This window comes from Cryptomeria japonica, chromosome 7, assembly GCF_030272615.1.
Source record: "Cryptomeria japonica chromosome 7, Sugi_1.0, whole genome shotgun sequence".
Classification (NCBI taxonomy): domain Eukaryota; kingdom Viridiplantae; phylum Streptophyta; class Pinopsida; order Cupressales; family Cupressaceae; genus Cryptomeria; species Cryptomeria japonica.
In genome coordinates this window covers 267,103,868-267,120,988 of record NC_081411.1, presented here as the reverse complement: position 1 = coordinate 267,120,988, position 17,121 = coordinate 267,103,868, and the positions used below count along the sequence as shown (strand labels likewise).

Below are 17,121 nucleotides of genomic sequence, written 5' to 3'. Positions count from 1 at the left end.
CTCACATAGAAAATTCTGACAAGCATCAAATTTTATTATTGACCCTAACACATAGGAGCACCTGATGATGTTTCATTTGTATGGCTTGAGAATATTTATGTGGTCTAATAAAATTCTTATATGATGATGATATGAACTACACACCCACTTGATCTTTACTTTAATATGAACTCATCACTCATCATGTTCTTATGAAATGAAATTTTGGTGCAAATAATGACTATATCAACCTAGTTAGCTATCAACATATCTCGAGGGAGTTGTATTCACAATAGTTTAGTCTTCACATAGGGACTTCTAGCGTTTTGTCTCACCTCATCTAATTGAGACATGTGTCCTCACTCAGTGAGACACCTATTGCATATACAGTAGCCACTTGCTCACACACTTGTCAAGTGTGCTCACAAGTGTCCTAGATTTGGAGCAATAGTTAGTTGTTGTTCCCTACCTTTTAATTTCACTTTCTTGCCTATATATGCAAGTGTATTATGTAAATTTTACTTTAATATTTGTTTAAACTCCCCCAAATAGTTATCTATAATGGAATTACGAGTAAAACTTAAAATATAGGGTTAATCTTATGAACCCCATGGTGTAGTAGAAAATGCTTTGATTCCTCCAATGAATAGGATACCATTTAGGGATAGGTTTGGATTGCAAATCCTTGATATAAAAATTGATGATTATAAAAGAATAACTAAATATTTAGGATAAAGAAATGCAAAGAATAATAATTATATTGATGAAGCAGTTGAATTTTAAAAGGTATACCTATTTATATATTAAATAAATAATATATTAATAAAATAAAATATTTATCTTGAAGTTAGAAAAAGGGATTAAAAGTAGTTTTATATTTTTAGTAAGTTTTGTTGATTAAAATAAAGAATTCTGTAAAACCTCTTTCCTTCAAGTTGCTTGGACTTGTGGCCCTTCTCTCATACCTGGTTGGAGAGGAATCATCGAATCTTTCAAGATGTGTTGTTGGGGGGCCACCCCTTGTGGTGGAAAATTCTCCACTCTTTGGGAGAAACTGTTTCGACAAATTGTGACTTGTCGAAGGCTGTGGATCCTGACGATGTTATTTTCTATAACCATCTCCATCTTCCTCCGCCACAAGGCCAGTTCATGAGAAATAGATGCAGACACCCTCTTTGGAGGATAAATAGGGTGGAGAGGTGGAGTCCTCTGTAGGGCATTCTAAAAATGAACACAGATGGGTCTTCTTGGGGAAATCCTGGTCCTGCTGGCATTCAAGGAATTGGTAGAAATAGCTTGGGGAGTGTTTAGTTTATTTTTTCTATTTATAAAGGCCATCATACTAATAATTTGATGGAGGCTCTTGCTATTTTATATGTTGTGGAGCGTTCTTGTGCTCTTGGATGGAGCAGGCTCATTTGTGAATCAAACTTGTAGGTTGTGGTGCATTTGTTGTCTTGACAACATTCTGAGGATTTTAGCTAGTAGTTTGCTTTGGTTGTTAACCAGATTCTTAATCTATGTACTTCTTTGGAATCTGTTACTTTCACATATCCCTCGGGAGTGGAATGGAGTAGCGGATTGTCTAGCCAAATGGGCTTCTGATCAAATGCTAAATTGGAATATTGTAGATAAGGGTCAATTGCCCTTGGGTTTGTCTCATTAGTTAGATCACTTAGTTGAAATTGATAGGGTTGTTTGATGCCCTTGCTTTGTATTTCTTCTTCTTGGAATAAATTTTAACCCCTCTTTTATAGCAAAGGCCAAATTAGAAACATATGTATTGGATGTGCACATCGATGACAATGATGTGGTTATGATTATGTTTAGTTCTATAAACTTGATACAATAAAGTGTTAATTTTATCCAATGCAAGAGTTAAAAGTTATGCAATTGATGATGTGAGGGTCAATGTGGCTAATGTAACTTATACAAAAGATGATATATAGTGCCTACTAGATACTCTTTTGTGATATAATATATTAGAAACTATGAGATCATATAATAATTAAAATGAACTAGGTATGATTTTATTTTATATGCTATCCTAAATGAACAATTCAAAACTTTGTAAACAATAATCAACAAATAAGAACTAGTTTGGAGATAATTATCCTAAAGCCACAATTAACTTAGAAATTGAACAAAATTGATAAAAAAATTACACCTATAACCCTCAACAACATACTTAAACTACCTATTCAAAATGATAAAACTATTTAAAATGGTCCAAACCCATTTTTTAATATGCCAATATGTATGCTATGCCTGTATACTTTTTCTCTTTAAATTTGTGGCTAGATCTAAGTTCCCTGGATATCAAAATATGACAATTCTTAGATAATTACATTTAAACCAAAAAGCCTTCATACCACTGTTTTTAGTTTGCATCTTCCTCATTGATGAACTGGAACATCCACTCGATCCCAAATGTTGGCTCTTGGTTGGAAGTCTTGTTTAGGAATGATCATCCTTTAGTCGCTTTCAGGCGGTGCTAGAACAGTCACACTATTGAAATTGGGCGAGAAGGCATGTCAAACAACCGTATTGTGGTTCTCCAATGCTTGCTAGAGGTCCATGGCAAGTGAAATCCCCACACCCATTTGTGCACTATCTAGCATGACCTCCAAGCACCTGATGAGATTCTTTAAAACAAGAACTTTTACCAGAGTCCTCACCATATCCTTTGCTCCACTGAGGTCTAGGAGGGACGCAATGGAGCAAGGAAAAATATCAATGTTGACTCTATATCGGTCGTCTGCAATGAAAAATTCCTCCCCGAGTACTCATTTGACCACCATTAAAATGAGCCCATGGTGGGTCTTAAAAATCATTTTGAGTCAATAGCCAGCCATTGGGCTTAGAAAGGTCAGGCATAACGGTTTGTCCATAATAGCGTAGTGAGGAAAACAATGAAATGTCATGGGCCCAACGCATCTGTAGTTTCTAAGGCAGCCCTGCCCTCATGACCAGCTGATTGAAAGTAAAACAATTATAACAGCAAATAATAAATACATAAACAAACTAAACAACCAACCATACTCACACAGTTATTGAAACATTCGTCTGAAATACAAATGTATACACAGAATTGAAAGGCAGAGCACCCCTGTTTTTAATACTCTGTTTCAGAACTGTATGTAAAATCAGTCTTTTTACTCTAGCTTCACACAAAACAAAACAAAGGCAATTAATTTATAATATCTATAGCCTCAGATCGTAGCAAAAATATGCATTGTACAGCTGTTTCAAACTAGTAAATTAACTACAAAACCAAGACTCCAATCTAAACTTAACGAGTCTTTATTTGGTTACATCTACTTACTGTCCAATGGTTAAAAACGTAGCATGAATAGCATGCTTTATTTGGTTACATCTACTTAACTGTACAATGGTATGGAAAAAATCTTCTGGAAAAACGTAGCCTGAATAGCATGCTTTATTAGTTGAAAAGCTATGTAAAAAAGAACTAAAGTTAACACCCACTCACACAATCCTGAAAAAATATCTGTCTAAAACTAAAAATCTAACTAAAATTGAGCAGTGAGCCTTGCCCTAAACTCCTATAGTTTTTCCTTACTAGTCTAAAATACATTCATTACACATTACATGATTCTCACACACATTGCATTGATAATGATCTACAGCATTTTTGGAGCATATGCTGCAGCTGCGAGATCCATAACGTAAAGATATTGGAAGCATGAGATGATCAGGATAATGTTTGGAATGGATTACCCCATCTTTCCTTTGCCCCTCCAACAATTGGACTGCTTCAGATGACAACTTTGACTCTTTCTTGCCCCACTGTGATAGTGCCTCTACCACCTCCTTTGCTTCCCCACTCACCATCTGCCCCTTCTCATCTACCACTATTACTTGTATCTTCCATTCCATATGACTCACACTTTCTGCACTGATAATACCAGACACCAGTCTTCGCACATGTACTATCTTTTCGTCACTTCCCATTCTTGTTAAATCGTCATACAAATACTTCATGCGCTCCCAAAATCTGTATGCTTCCATCTGTGAGATGCTGGGAATGGTGCTCTTCTTCTTCATCTTCATTTCCTCGTCATCTTTGTAAGAACATCTTTTATGCCAAACATAATAGAGTTGAAAATCACTTTTCAACTTGGTGAGAGCATTCTCTAACTCAGCACTGAACACCAACATTTGATCTGCTAAGCCTACGAATAGCAGCATTATTTCTCCACAATGCGACCCACCTTCCACCTCCACCTGCTTTCAGCAGAACAAGGAAAAACAGAAACAAAATGAATTGTTCAACATGTGTACGCCTTCAACAGGGGACTAGATAGATAGATACTCAAAACTATAAAACTACTTAACTTCACCTTTGATTGAGTGAAGGGCAGGTTTTGAAAAACAAATTGCTTGTAGTTGAACACCAGCTCCCATTCTGATTGTTTGAGTTCCTCTTCACGACCCTCGGAAAATGGAAATGCTTCCATTCCCCATCTTTCTATCATCTCCCATGCATTTTTGTTGGAGATTCTTCCTTTGCCGTCCACCACCATCACTCTGGCCCGCGACCACGGGAAATTTAGCAAAGTAAAAAAGTGTTCTAATGACTGTTTAATCAACCATGGATTAGGGACCACAGGCCATGGAGCATCTGCAGCAACTCTTTCGAACTTGGCCCTTTCTCTCTCATCACACAGTCCAATCCAAACTACTTCTACAAGATCTTGATGGCTGCCTTGCATCTCCGTATACATGTCATTCAACGCTGAAGAGCTTGGAATCATGTGCATCATTGGGCTTGTATGGAGAAGTAATATCACTTTTCCTTGTAAATCAATGATCTTCACCTACAATACTTTTCCAAAATTTTAGGCAGTGTCACCAATATGCATAAACCTTTCTATTTCTAATGAAAGTTGGATTCTGAAAAACCCAAAAAGTAAACATTTTGATACCTGCTGATTTTTCTTGAGGAGGAAATCTGTTTGCAATTGCTCTCAGGATTTCAACATTGCTCTCCCTCGGAGCACTTGCAAGAAAAGCTGATTCATTTAATATATACGAGACATCTTCCCATACGGACGGACATTTTGTTCCTTTAAATTCTAAACTAACTCTGCTTCTGAAAACAGAGGTAGCTCTTCCATATATTTCGGGGAAAGTAGAAGACACCTTATCAAAGAATATGTCGGTTTTAGAGCTTGACGGTGTATAAGCCGCGATTCTATCTGTCACCTCAGATGGTAGTTCACTGAAATGTCTACCGGCATAGATGATTGACAACGCTCTTGAGTTGAATTCCAGTTGTTGGATACTTTTTTCGAACAAGTTACCATCTATTTGAGAACGACTAGACTTTTGAGTATTGAGGCTATCATCAGTTCTAATAATGAAGATGAGAGAGGAGTCTGGTGGAAGAGAAGATGAATAGAGGGGGCGTTCATGGATGTCAATCAGTAGACCTTCTTCGTCAAACATCTTTGATATCATTACTTTCAACAACAAAGCATTCCGTCCCCGTCGTGTGTCCAGTATTGCAATACAAGCAACGGGAAAATCAAATATTTCGTTCGTTGCAAGGGAAACACATTAGATTCATTATCTATGATTAAGTATGAATTGGAGATAAATCAACTCTCTTACCTATTGGATGATGCTATGTTAGCGCATTGTTAATTGCTGTTTCTAGAGTTTCAACTATGCCTTTCTAACTCTTTTAGCAGACCGCTTTTTGGTGCTGTTTTAGGAGTTAGTTTGTGACTCTGTAAATATACTCAGATTAACAGTTAAAAAATAGTTTTGAGGATAAAAATGAAATTAATATTTTAAATTATTACAAATGTTTGATCATTAAATTAAGAACTATTAATATCAGAAACATTTTACAATTGTATATGTACACAACAATCCGTCTTTTAACTCTCTATTTTCCCTTTTAAATCACGATCCTTTTGGCAACCTAGGGTTTGAAATTGACGCAGCAGGGCAGGATCTTCAAGGGTCGATTCCAGGCAGGCCGTAGAGAATCGTTGCCTCAAAATCTTTTCCCTGCACAGATCCTGCCTGCAAGTGCCTCACCGGCATGTAATCTTCTTGCTGCAGCACACTGCAGTTGGCTCCATGGAAGAGTTGTGCAGATTTGGTGTGTCTCTCTCTTCTCTAAGGCTCGAAATATGGAATTCATATTTAAAATTATTATTAATAGTTTGATCATTAAATTAAATAATTATTAAAAGCATTTTACATTTATATATGTACATAAAAATCCATCTTTAACTCTCCATTCTCCCTTTAAAAGCACAACCCTTCTTGTAACCTAGGGTTTGATTGTGACGAAGCAGGGCAGGATCTTTGAGGGTCGATTCCGGGCAGGCCGTAGAGAATCGTTGCTTCAAAAGCTTTTGCCTGCTTGCACAGATCCTGCAAGTGCCTCACCGGCATGAAATGTCGCTGCTACAGTATACTCCAGTTGACTCCATGGAAGAGTTATGCACATTTCACAGCTAAGAATGGTGTCTCTATCTTTTTCTATAAGGTCAGAAACTTAAAATCATGGTTGACTCCATGGAAGTTATAAAAGATTTGCTTATAACCTGTGCTACACAAGGATGTATCCCTAATCCTCAAACCCCGCCTTTGTTTCTTGAAGCATTTGGGAGATGGCAGGACATTAGGGGACGTCCCTAGGCTAACCCCTTCAATTGAGAAAATCTAGAAACGTCCTGACACGCGTCCTTAAAATAAGAGATGGCAAGAAACGCATAGGGGATGCTTGATAGTCACCGACATGGCTGGGGACATCTCAGACATCCCTTGACATAGTTAATGATGATATAACACAGCAGTATAACAGCAATAAATATATATCACAGCAGTATAACAGCAATAAATATAACACGATTCAGATTTATAGTTAATGATCATATTAGTTATATAATCACTAACATTAACAAAGATAATTTGGATTTCTGATTTCTTTGTTCAAAAGAGCTTCAATTTCAAAAATTTTGATATGGTTGATTGAAGGTACAGTGTGGTATTGTGTGAGAAGTGTAATAAACAATTTTTTTTAGAATGTGGTTGACATGCAGACTTCTGCAGACATCATCGAACATAATCTAACATTGTTATGTTATATAGTTGTTGTCAAACTGTGTAGAAATTTGAAATATATATCCGTTTTCAAAAGATACCCCTGGATTTTATCCAGTCCTGAAAACGCCGTGCAACATGACTCATAAGTATCTTTTGTATCGAGAGAATTTACAAAATCAACACGGTATTTTCTACATATACTGATAGTAAAGTTTTGCTGTATTTATACAGTTTTGTTGTATAGCATTACAGTTCCAGTTAAGCAATTGTTTAGTATTTATTTTTGCAATGGTTTAAGCTGTATTTATTATCCTGAATATTATATTCTGTTTCTACTATCTCAATTAGTTTTTAGCTGGATTGAAAGAACAATGAATTCATATTAAAAACTTCATTACCTCCCAAGAGGAGTCTGTTAGCACCACGAAATGCCAATCTTCTTTCTCCCTTTGCATTTCCATCCACCGCTCAATTAACTTTTCACTTCGTGAAATACTTAGGCGCCACAAGCTCTGAACAGAGCCCACTTTGTCCATCCATTTTTCACGCAGGCTCTCACAATTTGACAGGTCTAATTCTATTAATGATGTCAGGCAATGAAAATTACTAGAAAGCTCCTCCAATTTAGAGCAAATAGATAAATCCAAACTTTTTAAGCGTCCAAGCTGACCGAAACAATCAGGAAGTTTGGACAGGGTTTTGCATCTGGACAATTTCAAAACTTCCAATGCCCCAAGGCTTCCAAACTCATTGCACAATTCCTGTATATTATCACAACCTGATAATTCTAACCTTTCCAAACAGCTAAGTTTACCGAAACCTTCTGGTAGCCTTGATAAGCTTTTGCATCCACACATTCTTAATCCTCTTAAACTTGCCAAGCAATGAAAGTCATCGCACAATTCTTGCAAACATTCACATTCATCTAAGACTAGTTCTTCTAGGCAACTGAGTTGACCGAAGCCGATGGGAAGCACCTTTAAGCTCCTACAGCGCTCCAATGATATACTTGTCAACGTTGTGAATTTGCAAATTTCTTCTGGCAGATCGATCAAACTTGAACACCCAGAAAATGATATTCTACTCTTCCAGAAAGACAACTCGCAAACCCTGTGTGGAAGACTAGTCAACTTACTACAACCCCTAACATCTATGAATTTTAAGGATGGAAGGTTTTCAAGCCCCTCTGGTAGCCGATGGAGATTAGGGCAATTGGACAAGTTCAGTAACTGTAATGACAATAGCTTCTTGAAATCACATGGGAGCTCTTGCAAACTTTTGCAACCACTCAAACCAACCACAGAAAGGGAGCTTAGTTCGCCAAATCCTTCTCTTAGCCGCATTAGGTCATCACAGCTGCCTAAATACAACTCTTTAAGTGATCGGAGCTTCCCAATTGTCCATGGAAGTTCCTTCAGACCTTGTATTTTTGACAATCTTAGCTTCTGCAGACTATATACCTTCACAAAATTTGAGACTTCTTTAATTTGAAATCCTCTCAAGTGCAAATGTTTTAATTTAATAAGATGCCCGAATTCCATAGCTGCATGTAAATTGGCCCCATCATTTCGCTCACTCCTATTAAGTTTGAGTACTTGCAGACTAGATAAATTCTGCAACCAAAGAGAGCTAATGAACAACATTAGAAAGAAACACACCACCATTTTTAAACATTTTTTTTAATATTTGCTAAAAAAAAAATTGACGAGATGGCAACTTGCCTCGGACATATTCCAAATTTCATTTTCCTTGAAAGAAAAATCTAAGAAGCTTAAGTTTCTAAGCTTCGATATATCAATAGCAAAATTTAGCACCCATTCCGCTTGTAGGAACCTCAGCTCATCAAATCGTTTACTGCATTCTCCGCTAACAATTGTGTTGTTTCCCATAGCAAATACTCGGAGAGACCAGCTCATAGCGTCTAATACTTTGCAGATAAATGAAAAGGCTTATAGTTGTCTTTTAGCCAAACCCCTTTTATTTGGTCGAGATCCTGGATATACTCAAAACAAAGAAGAAAAGAAAGAAAAGAGTCTTAGCATAATTTACCAAGCTGACTGAAAATTATAAAATTTCGATCTTTTAACTATTTAAATAGAAGTCTTCATACCTTTTCATTCTCCATGGCGATAGTAAAATCATCCACACTTGTGAATCGATTGCCTTTTGATTTATTACGACCTGCTCTCAATATAAGATCATGAATGCTTATACTCTCTACTATTGATTCATCATAATAATACTGTTTTCTTTTCACAAGGGCACCCTCTACTAGACAATCCAGTTCTTCCTCTCCCACAATGCAGGCAACTTCATTCCACTCCCAACCATAGAAGAATGAGCAGATGTCGAGGAACGCCTCCTGAGCACTGGGTGTAAGTTCATGGTAAGCAAACAGAATTCTAGATTCCTCAAAACCATCTTCCTTGTCACAGCTGAAATCGCGTCCATCACTTAGCCAGCCAACAACTTTTACATAAGCTTCAACTTTGTTATTTCTTTTATGGAGATAGGCTCCCACCACTTCCAAAAACAGAGGACAGCAACTGCATTTTTCCGCTATCTTCTTTGCCAGAGGCCTTTCTTTGACCATGGTGTCTATATTTCTTTCACTATCAATTTTCCTGCACAGTACTTCAAGGGCTGCCTCAACAGAGAGGGAATCAATGGAATATAATTTACAGGGTTTAAATCTGCAGCTTTCAAACACTGCATAGATATTTGTTTTTCTTGCTGTTACAAGAATCCTCACTTTTTTTGGACTGTCGATCAGCTTGGGTAGAAGATCTTCCAGGTGTTGTCTCCTTAATATGTTGTCAATGTATATGAAAACAACTTCTTTCTCCATTATCGATTTCAGCTCTTGTTGTCCCTCCTGAAAGTCTCTTACAGTATCATGTTTTATCCCAGTCAAGTCGCTTAAAATCTGAGATTGTATTTCCTCTATGTCAGGATTTAATTCCAAATTTTTTACGAGAGTGACTTTTGAATATTTCCAGCCCTTCAGATTCAAAGATGCAAACACTTCATTTGCCAACGTGGTTTTACCGGCTCCTCCAATGCCGTGTACAATGACAGCCACAACTAGATTGTCATTATCCCACTCAAGGAGTGGAATCACTTCAGTAATCTTGTGATCTATGCCTACAACTACAGATCAAAACAGTATGACAGTTCTAAGAAAATAGCTTATTGATTTGCTATGAATGCCTACAACTTCTGTAATCATAAATTTTCTATGAACAAATAGCTTATTGAAAACTAAATGGTGATAAGTTACCTCCAGAATTATGGGATGGAATCGGTGGTTGGCTGCATACTACATTGCTGTGCACAACATCTAATGTAGAGAGGCTTATTTGCGAATGGAGCATCCTGCCCATTTCATCCACTTGACTTTGAAGCTTTTCAAGTTGCTCTCCATCCCTTCCAGCGATCCAGAGTCTTCCAAATTTATGTAGTAAAATCAAACATTTTTAACAAAATGACAACCATAATAGTCGTGCTTTTTCTAGGCAAACTCCCATATTACAACAATTATAATTTATTAATAATACTGAGGTAAAGAATGACACAGAATATATATTGTAAGCTTCGGCAGCCAATTGAGCTGTAACTTTTATGTAATTTTATAGAATACATAGAAATCAATGAAAAAATATTTTTGCCTGAAATATTTTGTGCAATAATTTTTTTTTTAAATATTATTTTTGTGCTTGCAAAAGCAATATGATATTTTTTAATTAGAATTAATATAATAGATTCATTTATTATTATTTTTTTTAAAGATTAATTTTAATTTTTTTTGAAAAATTAATAGTAACAACAAATTCTTCATTATCTTGATAGTGGAAAATAAAAATATAAAAAAATAATAATATCTTTACTACATTTTACAATAAATGATTTTTTGAACGCTAAGATTTTGGCGATGATAAAGAAGCAAGGCAAAGCATGAAGAACCTAAAAGATATAGACAATTCCTTCATTGCACTAATTCCGAAAGGCTCAATATAAGCCTCTTTTCTAAATTATAATATAATCTCGGTATGCAGCACCATCCACAAGATAACCTCCAAGGAGATATCTTTAGGCTCAAAAGCATATATCAAAACCCGAAATAGGGGGAATTTGTACCGAATAGAGAAATTGCGAATGGCATCATTCTCGCCAATGAGAATGTTCATTTGGTGACAGCTGCAAATTCTAGAGCAATGCTCGTGAAACTTGATATGAGCAAAAGCATATGAGCCAGTTCGGTTGTTTTCACGGAAACCCTGGAAAAAATTGGCTTTTTCAAAGAATGTAGGCCACATTTCGGTTGGTTATCTACTGCCACATTTCCTGCCATAGATTATCGATTCTAGTTAATAGAAACCTGGTGCTTTACTCCAAACTACCCAAGGCTTGAGAACTAGTGGCAGAAGAACTAAAGGCCTTCACATACCAACGATACTATTTTGTTTGGCACTTCAAAGCGAAGGAATGCAGAAAGCTTTGATCAAATATTAATTATTATTTTTTTTAAAACTTTGACAAGGGAAGCAATTAACGAGTAAAAAATAAATGAAGTTCTTCAATACAAAAACAGCTCTTCAAGGTTGAATATCAAGAAAACTTGGGTATAGAATCGAAACTTTAACAAGTAAATACCTCAGAATGCTGAAGATATGCATGATCAATTCATAATGCTTGATCCTGCTTTTTGTTTTATTTGTTATTTTTTTAATTATCCTCAATTTCATGCCTAATTAAAACTGTCTACGCAATTTAAAACAACTCAATTTAGTTTTAAATACTGTTCACTGTTGTTGAATAAACAATCAATTTCATTGTGCAGAAATAACCTAGTTTTAAATTCTATTAGCTTTGTATTTTTTATAAACTGCTCTTCAATATAGCATTAGAATTCTAATCTATATCTTTCAAGTGATCTCAGAGAACGTTGTAGAAGCTTTAATTGTGCGGATAGCAAGAGCAAGTTAACAGTTATCTACAAATGATTCATAGCAGTAGCTTTCCATTACAGGAGACAACTACAAATATTAGAATGAAGAAATATTATAATACCAAATCTATGAGAATTAGTGCAACTGGGAATGCTTTGAGTGCTTTGACAGAAAATCATTGAAATCTGTTTAAAGAAAACAGAAAGAAGGACGACCGAGGTCTATTCACCATCCAATCTTCAATTTTCTTTTGTATTGTTGGCACGACAAAATCATGGGAGCCACGGGCGGCTCTGCAAATTGCATATCAAAGATTTGATAAAATTAGATTGGCGAGACTTCAAATGATTTTGAAATTTTAAGGATAAAAGAAGTTGCATCTATTGAGAACTTATGACTAGGACTCAAGGTATTCTAAACCAACTTAAGAGAAATTTATTAAAAAAACAAAAAATTGTAGGAAATATTTTGAGACCTCCTCTTTCTAAATTCGATTTAATGGTGCTAATCATTGAAGAAAGTAAAGATCTAACCACATTCAATGGATTGGAGTTTATTCAATGTTCTACGAAAAGCTTCGTGCAAGCTTTCCAATCTACTATAAGAATTGAAAAAAAAAATTCAACTCTTCCTCACCCAAATAAATCTCAAGGAGACACTTTTGCTAATAGAGGATGTGGTACAATAAAAGAGAAAGAAGTTATGTGGATTGAAAAAGTATCCAATGTAGATATTGTGAAAAATATGGACACTGAATATAAATGTAGAAAAAAAAATCTGATTTGAATAAGTCAAAGGCTAACTATAGTGAAGAGTCTTCTCAAGATGTCAAGCACTCCACAATCTTCATAAGCAATTTAGCAAAAGGACATAAAAAAAATGTGTTGTTTTTGGATAAAGGTTGCTCAAATCATATTATATAGGTAAATCAGATCTCTTTGTCAAATCAGAGCCATGAGAGCCATGAGCAGCAAAGTCAGTCGCGAGGTGGGGGGATAAAAGAGAAATTGTAGAGTAGCGGATATCGAGTGTTCAAATTATCCCCAATAAATTTATAAATTTTAAACATTGATTTGTGACACCAATATATTTGGTGCATTGATATTTTTTCATAATTGCTTTATAACATTTTGAAGTGAGATTAACTATAATTCAAGTACAGGTTATTTCAAAAATACATAATTTGTTTTTTTTATATATCTAAAATAATGTCTTTTTTTTGTTGAAATAAGAACATCAATATCTAGTGCAAAGATTTTTTATATATATTTTAGCATTTTTCCATCTATATGAAAGAAAGACTTTATGATTGCTGAAAACATATCTTCACTAGAAAATAAAAAAATTGAATATAATATCAAATTAATTATATTCAAAATCATATTCATTGGAAAACTTATTTTGATTGCTACGATCTTATAATTTGTCTTGTCATATTTATTCCATTTGCTAGTTCAATCCAAGATTGGAAATAAAATTATTTTGAGAAAATATGAGGCCTAAGTTGGAAAGGTCACTTTTAGGGCTTTCATTCAAAAGACCTTCAAAGAAATGTACCTTCATTCAAGGTATGTCATTTCCACAAAAGATTAATAATATAAAAACTTGAGTAGAGATAATTTTTCATAATTTAGTTGTTTTAACCAAGATACAAGAGTCCTCAAAACCTTTCAAAAAATGCTTGGATTTCACACTTCAATTTTATTTATTTTTTAATTACTATATTTTATTAATATAATAAGATCATTATGACTTTCAATTGTAATATTAGAAACCAAGAAGATCCTAAAACCGTAACACTTAACCTTCAAACAGAACATACGAAACTAATGAAATCTTAAATAAATTCAAGCCTAGTTGTTATGCTTCACATAACATACAAAAGTAATGAAATCTTAAATGAATTCAAGCCTAGTTGTTATGCTTCACACAAAATTAATTCAATGGTAGAGAGACTAAAATCCATGTAGCTAGCTATTAACCTAAAAAAATATTATCTGTGAATGCTAGTAGAGGTTTCCAAACAAGATAAAATGACTTAAATACAAATGACAAAAAATAAATTGTCAATCCTACTATAGAAACAAGTATGAGTTTGGAGCCTCAAGTATGATAATGGATTTGTATATATGTACAAGCTATGAAATTTTTAATATTGTATGTATGATTACATATTAAAATAATGTATAATACATTTTTAATATGTATTATATATAATATATTTTCTCTAATATATTAATACATATTATTTATAAATAGATATAAAAAAAATATATAAAAATTTACATCTTATAATATATATGAAAAATAGAAATAAAAAAAATCATTTCTTTCAAATGAATTAAAAAATAAGATTGAATTATCATAGACAACCCCTTGGTCTTCTCCTCCTGTTGTTGTTTTGTCAAATATTAATAAATGCATCAAAGATTAAAAGAGGGGTTTTCAAATCAAGTCAAGAGTTTATTAAAATAGTTATTGACTTGTTATTATCCCACACCAAGTAAATTAGGGCCTAAAAATGACAAGAAGTCATAGCAAAAGGTTTAATAAACACTAATTGTTGGTATGTGACGATTGATCTTGTTGATGGGCTTAAGATTTGGTGACTATCAGCTATGTTTCCCCCAAATCAATTAACATTGAGTGTAGGGGCAGAGCCCCTCCAGCATGTCACGGGGTTTGATATCCCCTCAATTGGAGTTTTGGGGTCGAGCCCACAGTAGGAGTTTGAGGGCAATGTCCTCAACAGGAGTTGCAGGGTAGCTCCTCTTAAACAAAAATTACCCATTAATTAATAAAAAGATTGACTATTATTTTGATATGTAAATTAAGGTAGCTCTTCTTAAACAAAAATTATCTATTAATTAATAAAAAAGTTGAGTATTATTTTGAACCTGAATAAAAAATTGATAAATAAATAGCTGAGAAATGTGAAAAATCACCTACCTTCGTAGAAGTTTCCTTTTCTTCTGTACACAACATAAGATTGCCCCATCCACAATTAGTTGTATGGACTCCTTCATTTTGTCCTGCATCTCTTCCTTCAAATGAGCAAAACGCTGAAGCTGCAGTATTAGTTTGGCCAAATCGTTCGTGGATTTCAGAAGTTTTAAGCACTCCTTTTTGTTCTCTTTTATTTTGTCCAGCGTTTCAATAACTGCAGCCACCAGTAAAAATCCCACTCCGACCCAATGAACATTTCCAAGGGCATTTAACACTGATATTGCTGTACCATGTTTATCACCAGTGGACTTTGATATCTATACAACGTATAACACATAAGTTTTGAAACAAATAAGGTGGAACACCTCCAGAGAAAAACTGTTCTCGCCAAACAAATTTCTGTACATCTATTCCCTTCATAATTGTGACCCACAAAATTACTCTCTTTTTAGCTCATGGAAACAGAGGAGGAAAGAATAGACATGGCTGTAAAATTGCACCTGATCGGAAATTAGCCTGACATTTTCTGACACTTCTTCTGAAAAATCAGCAACGTCTGATGCAGAGGGTAGCCGAGCTCTCACGGAATCCATCTTCTCAGAAGTTGTTCTTTGTTTTCCCTACAACCAACACCTCATCAAAGATTGCTTAGAATCGAATTTCTAACAAGCAACCCGGTAAAAATAAGACTTCACAAAAAAAGGTTAGGAGAAACAAAGAAAAAGGATTGGTACCTTGGTGGTGTAATGATCGAGAAGAGTATCAATATTTTTGACTAATTGTTGGAGATAGTGTGGCGTGCTTGTGTCTGTGCTCAGAATCTGATCTATCAACTGAGCAGCTGTAACAGAGGATGTTGCAGAAGACATAGTTATAGACGTATAAAAAAGTAACAAAAAAAGCAGGATATGAAAGAACGAATAGCTGAGGGTAATTATATGCTCGTCTATTTGAGAGCATCAAAGTGAAAATTAGAGAGCGCATCTGAAAATGGGTGTTACCCTTCACTGTTGATAATGGTAGTCCTTATTTTCCAAGATGCTTGCACAAATGTCCTGAACGTGCTTGGTCCCTGGAAAAAAGAGATGAGAAAAACTAAAGAGTGGTAGGGGCAACTAGTAAGTCAGTGAAGAGAGAGGACTTAATTGTGGGCGTACGCAATACGACAAGCCACTTCCATCTATTCTTTCATCAACTAGCGTTTCCGGAGTCGTGTATGATGATTTTTAGCCACATCAAATCGGTCTTACGACTGATAGTTTGAAATGAAAGCAGCGATCTTCCAACCTTCCACGTCGGTGGGAAAAAAATGTCGTGTATGATAAGCTTGGCATCGATATTTACCTGTCCGCCGCCCATCAAGTTTTAGCCTTAGGTGTGAAGCGAGGTTATTTTCGGGAAAGCTAATTTTGGCCACTGTAGAAAGAAAGAGGGATTAAAATTCTAGCCGCGCTTTGACTTACTTTATTGTTGACTATGGGTGCCTTCCTTTCTAACATAGAGGCTTCTTTGTCTTGTTACGCTGAAGGCATCTCCTATTTGAGAATGGACAAGCTTCTTTTGTCCATCAACAGTGCAGGGTCGTAGGTAGACAGTGCAAGACGATTGCATTGTCTACAATCGTTGATTGATTTCCTGCCGCGTCAAGTCAATGGGATAGCAAAATGCATGTTTGTCCACTCATTCTGCCATTCAAAGTGCGTCATTGTGGGTCTCAAACCCTTAACTTTCCGCAGTCTGAGCGTGTTCCTGCTTGTGGTACCAAGCTATGTATTCTTATGTCAAAATTATGATACGAATAGGATGAGGACTTGGTGCACACCAGCGTAGTCGTCAATGGTAGCCCAATTGTGGATCCTTCTGTTATTTTATAACCTTTCCTTTTGTCCAATACCAACCGAAAATGTTTATGTAGAATTTTGAACCTGACCTATCCTCTCTGAACCAACTAATTAGCAAACAATAACAACAAAAAGAAGAAATTGCAAAAAGAAATCACAATTCAGAATAAAAAACAAACTGCCTTGTCTTTTTTTGGAATTGCACACACCAATATCTTTATTGAAGCTTAATTAAAAAATTACATAGAGGCTGTATATATAAAGAATTTGCAACCTAGAAGAATAAATAATAACTGCAGTTCTAAATATATTCCTAGCAT

The 17,121-nt window shown here is 35.2% G+C and overlaps 2 protein-coding genes across 5 annotated transcripts; both read right to left on the bottom strand.

Annotated features, from left to right (window-relative positions):
• Nucleotides 1-2,214: 2,214 nt before the first annotated feature.
• Nucleotides 2,215-16,158, bottom strand: LOC131033968 (disease resistance protein RUN1). 4 transcript variants are annotated; one of them, XM_059209080.1, is made up of 9 exons: nt 15,695-15,962; nt 15,461-15,580; nt 14,964-15,277; nt 10,346-10,509; nt 9,176-10,215; nt 4,926-9,058; nt 4,341-4,817; nt 3,718-4,224; nt 2,215-2,936 (listed from the first exon to the last, which is right to left on the bottom strand). In XM_059209080.1, exons 1-6 carry the CDS (start codon nt 15,827-15,829, stop codon nt 8,987-8,989), a joined length of 1,845 nt encoding a protein of 614 aa, XP_059065063.1. In that variant the 5' UTR covers nt 15,830-15,962; the 3' UTR covers nt 2,215-2,936; nt 3,718-4,224; nt 4,341-4,817; nt 4,926-8,986. The 4 variants fall into 4 exon arrangements, with proteins under 4 accessions (XP_059065063.1, XP_059065065.1, XP_059065062.1 ...); XM_059209082.1 differs by lacking the exon at nt 2,215-2,936 and having other exon boundaries at nt 3,237-4,224; nt 15,695-15,801; nt 15,962-16,157; XM_059209079.1 differs by lacking the exon at nt 2,215-2,936 and having other exon boundaries at nt 3,237-4,224.
• On the bottom strand, nt 5,965-8,981 carry LOC131856660 (disease resistance protein RPV1-like). Its single transcript, XM_059208519.1, has 4 exons — nt 8,787-8,981; nt 7,464-8,678; nt 7,164-7,282; nt 5,965-6,076 (listed from the first exon to the last, which is right to left on the bottom strand). The coding sequence occupies exons 1-4, from the start codon at nt 8,979-8,981 to the stop codon at nt 5,965-5,967; spliced, it is 1,641 nt and encodes a 546-aa protein (XP_059064502.1).
• Nucleotides 16,159-17,121: the final 963 nt, after the last annotated feature.

Bases quoted from the DNA above. Each gene is read 5' to 3' on its own strand.
- LOC131856660 (XM_059208519.1), bottom strand. From the start codon at position 8,981: ATGAGCTGGTCTCTCCGAGTATTTGCTATGGGAAACAACACAATTGTT. The intron at 8,679-8,786 runs GCAAGTTGCCAT...CTTTGGTTGCAG, and splicing joins AAATTTGGAATATGTCCGAG to AATTTATCTAGTCTGCAAGT. The intron at 7,283-7,463 runs GTAATGAAGTTT...GTATAAATACAG, and splicing joins TAACAGACTCCTCTTGGGAG to CAAAACTTTACTATCAGTAT.
- LOC131033968 (XM_059209080.1), bottom strand. From the start codon at position 15,829: ATGTCTTCTGCAACATCCTCTGTTACAGCTGCTCAGTTGATAGATCAG. The intron at 15,581-15,694 runs GTACCAATCCTT...TGTTGGTTGTAG, and splicing joins TCGATCATTACACCACCAAG to GGAAAACAAAGAACAACTTC. The intron at 15,278-15,460 runs GTGCAATTTTAC...TACGTTGTATAG, and splicing joins TCAGGCTAATTTCCGATCAG to ATATCAAAGTCCACTGGTGA.